Here is a 16,398-nt window from a genome sequence, read left to right as displayed (position 1 = left end):
GTCAGAATATGATTATTATTGTCAAAGTCCCCAACCTGTAGGCACAAGCTTGCTTACTTAAGCAAAGATTTCCTCATTTCTTTGGTCTCATTTGCCACCAACTTTACAAACATCTCTTTTGCTTGTGAAACAAATATGCTTCACACATTTATAAATGTCCAGTATATTTTACATCTAACATGTATTAGCTGTGGAAGTTAAGGTAGGTAAGTACAGGTGATTGGTGGTCCATGAGACTTGCTGAAAACTGGTGGGAGTGTGTTAGTTCAGAAAGCTCAGGAACCATGGAAGTAATTGATTTCTTCTGTAGGGAAAGGAAATCTGCACCATGTAATACCTGCTAGAGAAAGGCCAGGGAGTGGCTGGATGAGAAGAAGTCCAATATGGGTGGTATTTGGAAGACTGTCTAGGTCATTGAGCACATGTTTCTGTGATCATCTGGCCTCCATGTAACCTCATTAAATTGCAGAGGAGAATGTAAAAAAGCTGCTATATAACAACTAAAACAAGCCATGCAAGAACAAATATAGAAAAAAATATTCTTTTTAATCCTATGATAAATGATTTAATGTTAAGACAAAAAGAGGGGAAAAAGAAGATGCATAGATTAGTAAAGAAGAGATGCTGGCATTAATGTATGTTTCTGTATAAAACATTTAGTTTTAACAGTAGGGCTGTAGACAACAGGGGATTCAGTACATTTGAAAAAGAGACTGTACAGAAGCTTGCTGCTGGCTAAACTCTCCTTCCCAACTTGATGCAATGTTTCATCTCAAAGCATATCACCATTCCAAACAGCAGTCACTTACAGAACACATAGTCTTCAAAGACGACATGAAGAAAAGCTGAGTATGTAAAATCAATCAATAGCAAACAGGTTCTATCACTTCTTCATGGCATATGAGAAAAGAAGAGGTACAGTGATATTTACCGTGGCAAAGAGGTGGAGGAAAGCCTTGTGACAGGAGAGAGAAGTCCTAAAGTGGTTTCCAAATTGCACTAAAACTGTGGGATTAAACTTCAGAAAGATTTATGTTTAAAAATCTCTTGGCAGCTTGAGATGTTTATCTTCTTTATAGTCCAGACATCACAAAAGACATCAGTCAATATAATGTCCATAAACTCAGGTATTGTAGAGGGAAACGAGATGACAAATAGTGATGAGGCAACAGCAGATGTTTCCCCTTCAGCAAAGTGAAGAACAATAACAGAGAGAGGTGGGACTCTATAAGCCAGAAATGAGAGTGATGGCAGGTCTGCAGAGAAGACATCTGATGAGTATGACACGTGTCAACAGTGGCAGCGAGTACCAGCTGTGAAGAGAAAGCTGAAGTGATTTTAACATGCTAAGATTTTAGACCAGGCAGGTGAGAAAGATAATGTGAAAAGCTGCACCCAGCCAGGGCAATTAATACTGTCTCCTGTTTGTATAAATGGAAAAGAAATTAACCTTCCTGTCTGCACCAGGAGAGGAGCAAATTCAATCATTTCTATACATGTAATACGATGACGATGATCTAAGGAACAGCAGATCAATTACGTTATTCTTCACGCATTCCTGTCAAGCTACGGAGCAATTTATTGTCAGAGGTAATACATTTCAAAGCGAGCACAAAGGTTTGAATCAGGATTACCAACAGCCATCCAATTTCTTGAGAGGAGTCATCCTAGAAAAGATGAGTGGTAATGAAACAGCCATATTGGAAGGACGGTGTTTCTGGATTTCCAGACCACATTACAGAAGAGGAATAAACAGCTGAATCACTTTGTATTCATTGAAATATAAGAATTACAGAATTAAAATATCCCTTGGATTATCTAGCCTGACCTTCTGTGAGGGACTAAGTGTTCCCTACATAGTGTTCACAGGCAAAATTTTCCTTCCGTATCTGCCTCTTCCTGCACGTATCAGAAGTTCAGGCAGATACTCTGCTATAAACCCCCAAAATGTAGGGGCAGATAATAAGAATAATGCTGATAAACAGCCAGAATCCTACAGAATTTCAGGTATTCTTCTAGTTCCTTTTCTTGTATTCTTCAGCTATTTAGGGAAGAGTTTAGGGATCAAGTGAAATTTAGATAGTGATGAAACACATCCTCCTTGAACTCTATTTCTGTCCTTTCTCTTAAAGTACATTTTGGTTCACCACATGCTCTCTTCTTGCCTTATATTGAGAAATAAGATTATGGGGCAAATGTGGCTTGTATAAGTAAATATTAACTCATTGAAGTCAATAGGAACTACATTACTTTATTAGAGGACTTAATTTTGCTACTTAAATCCAAAATACTAAATGCTATCAGTGTGAATTGCTGAATTACTTTATTGACATGTTCATAGAGGAAAAAACCTGAAGGATTTTTTACATCTGACTTTGTTTCGGGAAGTGGAGCTGAAACTGACCTTTAATAAAATCTCAGAATAAGGGAGAGATTTGCAAAGTGGGTAAGAGGCATTCATCTTTGACTTCTGTAATGGACTTCGGCATGAGAAAGCCAGTCCTGTGCGGAATTCACCCAGAACCAACTGAAGAGACTTAAAATAACAAATGCAATCAATTATTCACCACATCTATGCATCTGAAAACCTAACATCTATCACTCAGCACATCTTAGCACTCACAGACCTGCAGGGTATTCTGCAGGATATTGTACGCCACTCAGAGTTAACCCATTCTGCCAAAAGTTACCCACACCTTGCTGCCCTGGAAAGGTCTCCTGGGAGCCAGGGGAGTGGTGAGGAGCCCCAGTTTGCTGCGGGAGCAGAGCAGGAGGTAGCTCCGCTTAGTTAAGCAAGTACTTTAAAAATTCATTTAAACATTATTTCTAATCACTATCTGGGTTTGCAGCAGCCCATTCTCCCTTGCTCAGACCTTTTGGATGCATGGCACCTCCAGGGAAAAGCTGCCCTAGCCCCATGGGGTAGCTGACAATGCTACCAACCTCTTCCTAGTAATGCAGCTGGAGATTTCATTTGCCCCATCCAAGACCATGGTGGGCTGACAGTTTTCAGATACTCAGGAACAGAAAAATCCTGCTCCAAGCAGTTTACAGAAAGACTTGCAGAGGTTTAACAGAACACTTGTTAAAGAAAAGACAAACAAGCAATACAAATTAGGAAAAGAGGTGGAAAAAAAACCAAGGAAACTTTTGTAGGAATCAACTATGATCACTGAAAACTCTCTCATATATGTTGACAGCAAGTCCCTATCTCCTTGGGATTTCTTCCTTTCCATCCAATTTCCTGTAAGATCTGCCATCCAGAAATTAGCCGGAGAATGAAAAGCCAGAAGAAAACCAAACCTTTGCAAACTGCTAAACTACATTTGGGATGTATATATGGGAATGTGTATTTTGGCAGCATTATACATCAGAAAGGGTGGCCAAGTCTGAGGCATTCTGTGTGAGAGAAGCCAAAGACAAAACTGACTAAACATCCCTTACCTGAGTCCATTGCACTTAAAACTCTAAAAATGTCAGTTATCAAAGTACAGACAAAAATCAACAAGAAATAAGAAGGTTTGGAGTGAGTCCACCCTTGCTTACAATGGAGTTGTTCTGGGACCAAATGTGAGCCTGTAGGCTCAATTAAGGCTGAGCTCTGGGTGCCTGAAGGCAATGTTGGTCAGCACTGTCGGAGGCGGTTTGTCAGGGGCTGGCAGCATCTCCGAGATTTTTTGAAAATCTGCTGCTCATGCCAAGAGCTGATCCCCTAATACTCGCAGGTGAGGGAGAAGGCCCTTTCCTTCTGCTCTGCAGGCAGGCTGCCTGCAAAGACCTTCATATTAAATTAAGAAGTATCAGGAGAGGTGCAATTACTTGGCTCAGCAGCACTTACCAGCCTCTCCGAGATTTTCTTCATACTTTTTCCCCTAAAATGTGAACAGAGTGGCAACTCTCTATTACCAGGAATGACAAATACAAATAGAAAGCAGCAGCAAGAACCATGTTACAGCAGCTGGGCTGTAGGAGCCTCTTGGTGCCCTGTTTTGGGTAGGGTCTGTAGCCTTGAGTCTGCCCTTTGGGGTAAATAACCCTGCAGGCTGGATTCTTCTTCTCCTGAGCTATTCTGTATGGTAACTCTGCGGCAGTGGGTTTACATATGGTATACAAAATGTGCAGTAAGGATTTTGGAAGAAGAGTAATCTCAGGGTAAATTATATATGTAAGAGTTTATCTGGGTTTCTCCTTATGTGACATTTTGCTGTTCATGAGTGGGGACATTCCTTTTTGGAGGGGGGACAGTGTGCAGAGAGCAAGTACTTATTCGCAAGGGCCCTTTTTGAGAGGCAGCTCTAGTACATCATACATACCTTTATGTTCAGCACCATGAAAACAAAACAGTCCAATTTATATGAGCATCAAACTATAACAGTCTTATTTTACAGTTCACAAGCCCGATGTGGTCTCAAACGTACGGTTTTTGATTTACATTTTGAACATGGTGTGTTCTTCCTGCAGGTCTGAATGTAGTAACTGCGAGGTGGGAGAGCAGTGCGGTGTGATAATGCACGGCAATGCCGTCACTTTCTGCGAGCCATATGGTCCCAGAGAACTGGTAAGTGAAGACTGGCTCATGTGTCGGGGCTGGAACTGTAAGCTATGAATTGAGGCTGCCTTGGCTGCAGAGATGTTGGTGTGCTTTGAAAGTTTGGTGTTCAGCAGAAAGGCTCTTAAGCAAGACGATTGGAGAACAAGAATTATGAGGAGCAGCTGAGATAACTGGGGTTGTTTAGTCTGGAGAAAAGGAGGCTCAGGCGAGACCTTATCGTTCTCTACAACTACCTGAAAGGAGGTTGTAGCGAGGTAGGTGTTAGTCTCTTCTCCCAGGTAACAAGTGACAGAACAAGAGGAAACGGCCTCAAGTTGTGCCAGGGGAGGTTTAGATTGGATATCAGGAAAAATTTCTTCACTGAAAGGGTTATCAAGCAGTGGAACAGGCTGCCCAGGGAAGTGGTGGAGTCACCATCCCTGAAGGTATTTAAAAGACATGTAGATGTGGTGCTTAGGGATATTGTTTAGTGGTTGACTTGGTAGTATTAGGTTAATGGTTGGACTCGATGATGTTAAAGGTCCTTTCCAATCAAAAGGATTCTATGATTCTGTGATAGGGCCATAGAAGAGCACTCCAGGAACATCCTAATGTTTTGAACTATAGATGCTAATCAAAGGTTATTGCAACAGTTTGCAAGGGAAAGTCTCTTGATCCATTGTGCATCCAAGTTATTTAAAGTATCTATGAAAGATTGGAAAGGCAAGGAAATAGAACTGTGTTGTTGAACTGGCATCGTTCTCTTTTGTTTCTAACAATGAAATAGAGACAAGGTTCATTTTTCTTATTTTATTAGCTGTTGACAAATATTAATTTGGTTGTAAAACATCACTTGTGAACAATGAATCCTACAGACTTAAATGCAGCCTGGAGCAAGCACCTGCCAGTCTCAGGAAAGTGTATGTAACAAATTGAGTCATGATGAAGGCGACAGAGTTAATTTCATTGATGTGGGTAGTTCGGTCATAAAATTGCTCTAAGAAACAACACGGTGCAATTTGCATTAACTTGGGATCATCTGGTTGTGGAAAATGAATTGAAAGATCTATAACCAATGCCCACACGCCAATGCTGGGCAGCTAGCTGCAACAATAATGGGCGTAAAATGGGAATTTTAGAAAGAATTGAAAAATTAAAAGACCAGCTCAAAGCCTGGGTAATTCAAAATTAATTTTCATGTTTTCAGCCATCTTCTGAATGGAGGGAGAGGCCGATTAGAGCTATTTGAAGAGCACACATGGAAGAGGGCCATAAAACAAAGGTGGTTTTGGCCAGGATTTTTATCTTCATTTCAAACACTGACAATTCTTTTAACAGGGTTAATTTTATGTCCTTAACTGAGACCAGAATTCCACAAATGCAAGGTAGATATTGCTGGTGCGGTCACTGAAAGTCATAAACACATATAAAACTAATTCAGAGGTTTTACAGATAAAGGAGAATTTCAGTCATTTCCCTCACAACCAGCTCCAGCCGGGGAATCCTGACAGGGATGCTAAATTGCCTCTGCTACTTTGAATCCTATTTGAATGTACTATGCTTCATTAACTGCCTTGAGAAAAGACGCATGGTTTTATGTCCTGTGGAAAAATGAAGTCATCCCCCTGGGATATTTTTCCCAATTTTAAAACTCATTTTTAGTCCCAATATTGAGCATAGGTAACACTCCTTGAAAAACAATCCATTTATGATGTTTAGCAAAACCAGGGTCCCAGCTATGAGTGTTTTGAAATGTCTTTAATTAGCTGTCTTCTCCCTGCTGATGTGTAATTCAGCCTATCCTTAGTAATCATGAATTGGCTTCAAAATCCAGTGTTGGGCTGTATTTGTCCTATTACCATGTGGTAAAATAGCACTACGATGGCATCAGGAACTTGGAAAAATTTATTATGATGCCAAAGTGGTGTGATTAACTAATCAGCTGAAAAAAAAGTCATCATGCTTATAAACAGTTAGCAGCCTAATAATGAAAGTGTTTATAAATATTGTGGCAATGCTGCAAAAAAATCAAATCCTTCTGAAGGAACATGCTAATGGCTTAATATTTTGGATGAGCAGAGGACGGTGTTTGTGTCAGAGGTCTGACCTACTTTTATTTTTGAGTACAGACATAGGTTTAAATCCCTGTTTTCTTAGAACCAACTTGTTTCTGATTTGTAGTCATGTTTCAGCAATTTCACAACATATCGCTTCCTGTCACAAACTTTAAAACCCATTTAATTCCTTCAATCATTATGCATTTTTATTCTGTCATATTTACTATTTGAGTCCCATTCTGTCCCTGCTTGAAATGGCTCTTGAAATCTCTGTTCCTGTTCACAGCTCCTAGTGCCACATTATTGCTTTAAAATACTTAGTCAAGAAGAGTTGAATTTGCAAAATTTATTATTTCAACAGCTGTGACAGCTGCTGGTTTGCTTGCTTGACCTCCCTCTTCTCCTGACTCCCAGCAGCTGCCTGTTACTGCAGGAGGAGGTTTTTTAATGCCAAATGTCTATGTCTGTTGGTGAGAATTTACCACTGGCAAAATTCTGGGAAGATGTATAGCATCAGAGATGTTGCAAACAAAGGAAAATTGCTACTAAAGGCTCCCTACCAACCTCTCTGCAGCATCTGAACTTAGCAGTCCTTTGCAGAACTTTGCAAAAAGTTTTTAGTATGTCTAATGCTCTTTCTAAAGCATTACTGAAATGACTTACAACATAATATCTGTTAAGTCTACGTGAAAGCCTCTTCTGTGATAACTGATACATTTAATTTCTTGGTGTTATGAGCCACTGAACATTGATAAAGGGTTTTGTTTTCAAATGAGAACTTGGACAACATAATTAATTGAATGTAAACTAATATAACAGGTACTCATAACTCAAGTCAGAAAGCACTTTATTATTTGGCATGATAAATGTGATACCTAATACTGAATTGATCCTGACAGAACGGACTGAAATGGGGATGTGACTGTATTTTTTAAAGGAGTTACATAAATGCATCTTCCTTATTTTTATTTAAAGACTAAAATTACCTGTTAAGAATATGCCAAAGAGAGGAAAACTGTGTTTTCAGTAAACATTATGTACAAATAGTGCTAAATTTTCAGGTAGTTTTTAAAGTTACTGTTTGACATCATCATGAAGCCTTGGCAATCTGTCCTGCTGAATCTGTCTTAGTTCACAGATTGTTAATAGCTGTGATAAATTTCCTAAATTTCCATGCACCCTCCTGAAGAACATGAAGTCTTGCTATCAGCTAATCTTCAGTGCCTTTCAGTGAGGATCCCATTCTTTAATATTTGTAAGAAGTTCCTCTCCGTATGTAATATGTATGTAGAAAAGGAACAAAACACACCAAAAATTCATACCAACACATGCGGGTCTCCATCCATTCTTTTCAAAGGCATCATTTCACAAATACCTCAACTTGGCGCACACTGGCTCTGGAAGAAGTCCAGTCCCTTTTAATACAGTAAAAGAAAAAAAAATTCCAGCTTTGACATATGATGAGATATCAATAATGGAAATGACATAACAGAAATGTTCATGATCACTCAACCTGAAAGGGCTGGCGATTAATAGTTTTATGCGCTGGAGATCTAGGTACCCAGAGAGTTTACATGCTTTCAAAGAAAATCAAGTGATGAATGCATTGTTTTACTGATCTAACACAACCTCTCTGCTGTTTGCTTTTCTTCCTGTAGACCACCACTGGCCTTAACACAACTACTGCATCCGTCCTTCAATTTTCCCTTGGTAAGTTTAGCTCATTCTTTCACCTGAGAAAGTATAAAAAGTTATTGCTGCAAACGAAAATGGCCCTCAAGTTCAGGTTTACCTTTCTGGTCAATGTTCCACTCGACATGAGGGATTAAAAAAATGTTTTAAGAACAGCAGCACATTCATCTCCCAATCTAGAGCTCCTAATCTAAACTTCGGAAAGGAGCAACTCCAGTAGATACTCTGATGATGGGAGGCATAGTCACGTTTGGGTTTTGGGTTTTTTTCCACTGATTTTATAACCTGACAGATAACATTATAATCTCTTGCTCTTTCTCTGAAGTGTGATTACTGTTTCTAAAAAATGAACTTTTTTAACATTTTAAACCCTTGATATAGTCCCAGTTACAGCTGGGTAATGCTGTTTTTAACACATCTATACAAACAGAATAAGGAGGGCAGACCGAAAGTAAATGCTCTTTAGTTAATATTATCAACAGCGTGGTTGTATGCTGTGTTACTTGGAATACCTGCTGTAAGTTATTGCACATTTTCACTATGTAGTTTTGGTTATAAATTATGGCAGAAGTGGCTTGGGCTGAGGGCAAATTGGGAACACACTTCATTTGTTAACTCATATCTCAGAGTTCAAAATATGAAGGAAAAATATTTTTATGATACAAATGGTTCAATAAAAAAGCAAGCGGGAAATATAGCCTACTTTCTCTGTGGACCCCTGGATATGTGTTTCCAAACCATATTCCTATTTTTTAAAAAGTAATTCTCCAAAAGTGTCTCAGCAGAGGTGTGATTAAATTCTGGAAATCTCAGCTGGAAATCAGAGCTATCAGGTAGCTTGGCAAGCAGCTTGGTTATTTTAATGGATTGGAAATCAAAATCCTAGAAGCCTCAGAAATATGTCATTTAAATTTGTTTTTACCTGAAGTTGTTCATTTGACTATTTGAGGTCATCATTACTTGTCACCCTGCAGCTGACTGCAATGTTAATAGTTCTAAGGATTGGTACCTATCCTTTCATTTTGAATTGCTGTTTTTAAAAAGCCAGAAAAATTTATCCTTTCCTAAACTGAATTACTGCATAAATATTGGGCTCGTTTAACAGAAACCAGCCTGGATCTACCCTGCAGTCTCATTTAGCCAGTGAAAGGGGAGAAGCTCGCTTGATCTGCTGGGACATGCCTCTTGCCTGCAGAAGCCCTCCCACCCTTGGCTGTACCTGAGGATAGGTGACTTCTATAATGCTGCAAGTTTGCAATGATGGGGGAATTTTGCTTTTCAGGAAAATTTACAAAAATCTTCCATGGATAGTTCTTACAGTGACCCAGAGTGGCTAACAGCAATGTAAAGTGGATGGGTTGGTAGGTAAATGTTTGCTGTCACAGCTCGGTGGCTGGTGTCTGCTGCAGGTGAGCTGCAGAAGGGTGCAGACTCCCAGAAGTTTAATTTTTAAACTTAATGTTTCACTAGTAGCCTTTGTTTCTATCAGCTGGAGAAGATCAAGAACAGACTGAGTAGGAAATACCCTATATGACAGGATTGTCATGAATATATGGTAAGAATACCTTAATCTGTACCAGTAGGAACCAGTAAAATCCCTGGTATGATGGAGCAGGAGAGGGGTGGATGCACGTCTCAGTAAATCAAATTTCAGCCTGAAGTTCAAAATGCATCACATTTCCCCATGTGCCTATATTAGACTTGAAATACAGTGCAGATTGGTTTTGTAACTGATAAAAACCGGTGTGAGCCGGGGGACTGCTGCTGAGCTCAGCAGTACTTGGCTTTCAAATCATAAATCTAAACTAGGCATTTGCCAGTTTCCAGCTTATTCCCAAATGTCCGATTTAATCATAACCCTATTTAGGGATTCATCCAAGGGAATTGCCTTTTTTTAAAGAATGTTTAACACTTTCTATGGACCGCAGAATAGCTTAAGCTCTAATCTTATGGGGGTATCTTTATATTAAATTCATCACCTAGCTTTGGCCACATTAAAGTGCATACCCTTTGATTTCTCTCACCACTAATTATCAGATGGAATTTTGTGTTTGCAGGTATATAAGCAGGTGAGGACTGGGAAATGAAGCAAAAAAAATGGTCCTGATTTCACTGTAAATCCCAGATCCTTTTAAACTGTGTGGTCAGGAAGGGTAATACCCTAGTGAATTTTTCAGTAGTTGATATTCTGTGTCTTTTCCTTCATGTACCACCTATTTGGTAGTCTTGCCCTTTAAAGGGCAACAGGGTTGAAAAGGAGCACTGAAGATGAAGGCTTAATTAGGATCAAAATATAATTAGTAAGTCCTATTCAGCACACAGGACAACATTAATGTGCAATATCCTTTCTGAGTGAGAACAACTTGTCTGCCATGCAGCATTCGCTTGGAGCCACACAGAGCTGGTGGCATTGCCTTTAGATCCAGGGCTGGGGTGATTACATTCATGCTCCCTCTGCCCAAGTGTGTGGAAAATTTCGGTTATTTCAGGTGTCTTAATCATCCATGGCTACGTTTCTCCAAGGCCAAACGTTGACATGCGAAAGGCAAAATCTAGCAGTTTCCTTAATGTTCAGCGGGATTGTTAATTGAGATATTTAAAGCAATGCCTTTGGGCTCTGTCAGACCAGAACATCCAATTCAACAGCTTGGGATTGCAGGATATCGCAAAAAAGCCTTCAGATTCAGTTGCCACACAGTGTTATTCTGATTCATTAGCTGAAATATTCTCTATTTCTCACTCCAAAGTTCAGGCTGTTCCCCTTAGCTACATCCCTGGACTTCTCCAGGGATGAACATGATCTGTCATTCACGAAGGCCTTTATGATGGAAGGTGACTCATAGTACTGAGAGATCAGCAACTGAGCTAAACACAGGAAGAAAGAGAGCCATGAAATCCCATAAGGAGAGGAGGAAAGGCTTTAAGGGAGCGATGCCAAGGTGTGAAGTGTGCAAGCGGTTCTGCTCATGCGTTGTTCCTGGGGTGTCCTCTTCAAGCATATGCTCCCGTGGCTGTGGTGTATGGGGGCTGTGCATGCTCTGCGTGGGGCATTAAGCATTGGCAGGCTCTTTCCATCCCTCCTTCCTCTGCACTACCTCTGAGTCAAACACCAAGCTGAAGACGAACACCGACAGTCAACATGGCCTCCAAGGCAGGTGCTCCTCAGAGCAGTCACAACATGAAAATTGTTAATGGAAAATATTACATTGCCTTGAAAAACTTGGTTCCATAGCGCTCTCCTTATATCTTAGTACTGCTAGATCACTTTTGGCTGTTAAACAACATTTGAAAATGGGAATAACTTGACAAGGTAAACTCCAGCTCTTCAGATTTGTAATGTAAAAATTCTTGAACACTCCTCTGAGAACAGGGTGACTTTGACAATATCATGTACTGGAAAATACAAAATGTTTGTAAGGCAGATCCTACTTTAAAATTGCTTTCCTTTCAACTTTTATGCCCTTATCACAAAGATCCTCTCTTATTACTAGAGCAAATTAGCAATTCTGCCTCCCTCCTCCTAATTTTCTAAAAAAATCTAAACCCCCTACTATTTTACATTAAATCAAAATTGATTTGGGAAGAAAGGGCTTTCTTTTAAGTTAAAAAATATCTTCTGAGAGGGAATACATCTTCAAACATTTCAAACATTTGGCACTTCAGCTCCATTTTTTAAAGACCAAGCCATCAGTCTTGCAAACAAAGAACTAGCCAAAGGTCCAAAAGTTTTTTTGCTTTATTTGGAGAAAAAGCTTGGGCTTGGACTCTCTCTTCCACAAAATCATGATAAAGAACATTTGGGAAAACTGGGTTCCCAAATCTAACAGATTTTATTGGGGGTCAATCATTAATCCCTACTTTCAAACCTCAAAACTACCTTTCTAGGCAAATACATGAATTACAATTTTTTTCAATTTTATTCTAGTCATAAACCATCTTTCCCTAATTGATTTTAGCTGAGTTATGGTCATTTCATGTCTGTAGCATTGGCTTCGGTTTCATGGAAAAGAGAATTTGAAATGAAATGCAAAAGGTGCCACTTAATATGGTACTGAAGCAAAAAAAACCAATTTGCATGAACCCCTAAGAATGAAATCTCTCAGCAGCTCACTGTTATCAGTTCTGCACACTGCTATCTGATACACAGGAACAGCACATTCTGACAGGGATGATTTGCTTTCTTATTCATTGGGATCTTGTGCTGGAATCACTGCTTTTATAGAAGCATCATTTAATTATCCTACAAAGGACTACAGTGAACTTAAGAGACAGCTAATATAAAAAGGAAATTGTGAAAGTATGTAAAATCTTATTTAGAAATCAAGAAATGTGAGGTAAAGCTTGAAATCCATCAGTGCCCATGCCCATGCCATATCAAGAAAAGTTAACTGTAATCTTTCTTTTGTTTTATGCTTAATGCAATCTTCTGAGGTGCCTTTATGTTAGCTTAGTGGTGATCATGCCAGAATTCCTGGCATGAAGAAAAGGATGTACAGAAAGTTTGTTACAGCTACATGTTGTTCAGGACTTGCCACAGTTTTTATACTTCAGCTTTAAAGTGAGAAGACCATGGCGTACTTGAAAAAGTTGGAGTGTATGTTCACTGGGACAAATGAAACATTTTGTAAGAAACTCAGTATGATGCAGAATAACTCTTCCTGCAATAAATAAAATAATAAAATTCTGTCCCTAAAGTTCTGGTGGGCACTGAGAGTACTGCTGAGCTGGCAAAAGAGGTGCCGCTCTCTGAGAGCATTATTCACTGTAAACGTAAAAGACTTGAAGATGCGGGATGCATGAGCAAAGGGGATCTTCAGTGCCTGGACAACCAACAGTCTTGACACTGGAAATTCCTTAGGTATTTTTGCTGCATGGATCATATGGTTAGTCCCTGCTATTGCTAGAAACCAGACTTGACATGAAAAAAACCATGTATCTAGCACATCAATCTTCATTGAAAACACAGTTTTTCAATGTGGGATTTTAGTGATAGGTATTAATCTGGGAGAGTGCTTTGTGGTTTTGCCAGATGGACTCTGTCCTCTCAGGAAAATCCCAGTAGGTATTACCCAAAAGAAGGGTCATTCATGTCTGCACATTGGTCTGGAACCAGAATAATTTGGACCTTATTTGTAGAGTAAGAATGGCCTCTTTCTCCTTCTGCTTCTGGGGTAATTTCTTTCACATCGTTCAGTCACTTCTCTGCCATATGTTGCTATTGCCCCTTCCATTGTTCCAGGTTATTTTGTCTAAACATCCACCAGATGAGCAAGTTTATTGATGCTTTATCTTACAATATTTAACAGGGATAAAACCTACAAGGTTCTATATGAATAAAACTAATTTATTACAAACACAAGCAACACCTATCTGTAGAGGCATTATTCAGGTGATCTTCTTTCAGTGGTACCCCCTTTGTCCATATTTTCTGTCTTCCCCAAAAGGAAACAAAATGCTAAACTTTCTGCTTTTACATGCATAAATATTTCATCAACAATCTTACCATATAATCATTAAAACCAGCAACAAATCTAATAATTTATCCAACAGCGTCTTGTTCAACACACTTTCCACTCTTGCAACTTTATTTTCTGCTTGAGTAATTACCTCTGCCTTCACTTCAAATTTCTTGAGTTTTTTAAATCCATCAGACCACAGCTGTACTTAACTGAAGAGTAATTATGTTACCTGTGATGACTTTATATTTATACTGTCATTTTTTTTTTGAGGTGAGGTGCATGTGCAATACACGTACCAAGAACTTCCATGTGGCTTAGTTTATTTACAGTCTATTTTTTAATGCAGTCTGATTTCACAGTCCTCTGTAAGTGTAATGGACAAAATAATTTAAAATATGCTATTGATTGCTTTTGATTAGCATATGAGTAAGGGTCATTGATTTGGATACAGATCTTTGACATAATGGTTCCGAAAGGGTTTTCATGTCATGCTCTGCCTTGCCCCAAGACATCAGGTTAGTGAATCATTAACCCAGCAGCCTCTATTACTCTTCCTGAACTACTAAGGTCACCAGGGTCTGCATGAGAGCTGTTTTGCTGAGCAAATTCATGGGCTAAGGATCTCTGATGTTTGGTGAAGACAAAGCACAGATAGTGTTTATAACCTTTAGTAAAAAAAATGCAATTTTTTTTCGGGCTTTGTTTTTTTCCTTCATTTTTGTAGTGGCATTTTACTTTGTTACCAGTGTGAGTCTTGCAGAATTAAATTATAAAATGTAATTGATTGTGTAGATAATGGAAATATTTATTTTTTGCCCTGATGCATATTCAAACTACAGAATATTATTATTTTATTATTATTATTAATAATAATTATCAGAATTGTTGAATGTGCCCTTTGGGGGTTAGTCCTTACCTGCCAAGCTTCTGTGCTTCAGAAAACACATTTACTTCCCTACTAACCTCAGCAAATAGAAGACTGTGATGGACAAAAAATAATCTTACAAAAATTATCTAATTACATAAATAGTGCAGCTGATTCACTGACCTCCCTGCGTTTCTGTGGAGGAAAGAGCAGTCCCTCCAGGCTGTCCCCTAGAGTAGCATCTGGAGGGCTCTGCAGAGCATCTGCACAGGATGGTGATTCCTTCTCCTTCCTGCCAGAAATGTCTCAACTCCACTTGGCTGAGCCATGTGAACAGCAATGACTGCATTTGGCCCCATGTAACAGTCTGAAGACACTTATAATTTGTATTTTTATCAGGCTTTAATTCAGTTCTGGTGGCAGCTGTTATATTGACGGTACTGCTTTTGTGTCATCTATTTATCCTCTGCTTAGATTCAGACCACTTGATTGAAATTCACACATCCAAACATGTTTTGTTAAATAGGCCTTAGCTTTGGCTGAGAGGAACCATTTCTGATCATTTTCTCTTAATTTCCAGTTTTGTTTAGTCAGTTTTACAATTAGCAGAAGCTATCAGATGACTGACAAATGCTGTAACAGCCATTTCATGAGGTAGCACTGAGCTTGCCCTCAGCAGAACTGGACAGACATGAGCAATTTCGTTCAGAATTGCTATGAAAATTCACTCACATATCTCTAGAGAAATATCAAAGTCAAAAATAAGCCCCTGCTGAATTCAGCATGGAAGAGTATTTGGTCTTTTAAATCCCTCGCTATCTTGTTAGCTGAACACAAAAAACCTCATGGAAGAAACTGTGGTGCCAAATGTTTTGGGCATGTTGAGCCACCTCCTTCACTTGGTCACCTGCATGGATGATTTCCTTCAGTCACCCAAATTTCTCCTGCTCCAGTGCCTTTCGGGAGCCACCAGGTTTGCTGTGCATGCATGGCATGTCCATATTGTTGTGTTGATAGTGGCAGCAACAGGGAAGAGGGTGGCCAGTTCTGGTGGCCACAGGACACATAGATGTTCTTGCATTAGGCAAATGTGGAGCACTTCTGGGATGGCATGAGGTTCTAAAGGATTTCATTGCCAGAAAACCGACTACTAAAATTGTGTTAGAACCCTGTCTCAACTGAGCTTAAAGAATGCATAAACCAAGTTTTTACAATAGGTAATTCAAAGCACTAATGTCCATAAGAAATTAGGATTATGAAATGAAGCTTGATTGTTGCAATATGCAAATCCAGTCCCCTCTAAGCAATGAGAACAGAGCACCGAGTGTATCTGAACCCCCAGGCTGTTTTGTCCTCATTTGTTCTATAAGTTAGGAAAAAGCTTGAGAATTTGATATAATTAAATGCTGAAATCGGTGTCATTCATCATTCTGCATTTCTTCTGCTTGCTTCATTTCCCATTTCCCACCTGGTAAAAACAATATTAAGGTTTTTGACTTGCCACCCAAATTGCCATTTGCTATTGCCTGACATAAAACCTCCTAGTTTCACCTTCCTGATGGCAAAGTGTTGAGGGACAGGTTATAAATTACGTCTAATGTGAAAGAATAAGACAGGTAAGTAACATCATCTAGCACACTTTACATAGCATGTGGAAACGTTAGGTGGTGTTTATTGATTTTGCTGAGTTATACAAGAGGGGCTGCCTAGATAATGCCTAGATTGAAACCTGGGTTTAAAGTTAATGCTGTATTTGAAAGACATTTTAACGGCCTTGTGGCAAGATGATCTGTG

The 16,398-nt window shown here is 39.2% G+C and overlaps 1 protein-coding gene across 1 annotated transcript in view; it reads left to right on the top strand.

Annotated features, from left to right (window-relative positions):
* Nucleotides 1-16,398, top strand: part of RELN (reelin) — a 314,463-nt gene that overhangs the window by 138,023 nt on the left and 160,042 nt on the right. The window contains 2 exon segments of the mRNA XM_068402522.1: nucleotides 4,462-4,558; nucleotides 8,247-8,298. Of these exon segments, the coding sequence (XP_068258623.1) occupies nucleotides 4,462-4,558; nucleotides 8,247-8,298 (149 nt within the window).

The sequence above is a fragment of the Nyctibius grandis genome, chromosome 5 (genome assembly GCF_013368605.1).
Source record: "Nyctibius grandis isolate bNycGra1 chromosome 5, bNycGra1.pri, whole genome shotgun sequence".
Taxonomy (NCBI): domain Eukaryota; kingdom Metazoa; phylum Chordata; class Aves; order Nyctibiiformes; family Nyctibiidae; genus Nyctibius; species Nyctibius grandis.
Note: the sequence above shows the minus strand (reverse complement) of the source record. Positions and strands in the feature narration are given on the sequence as shown.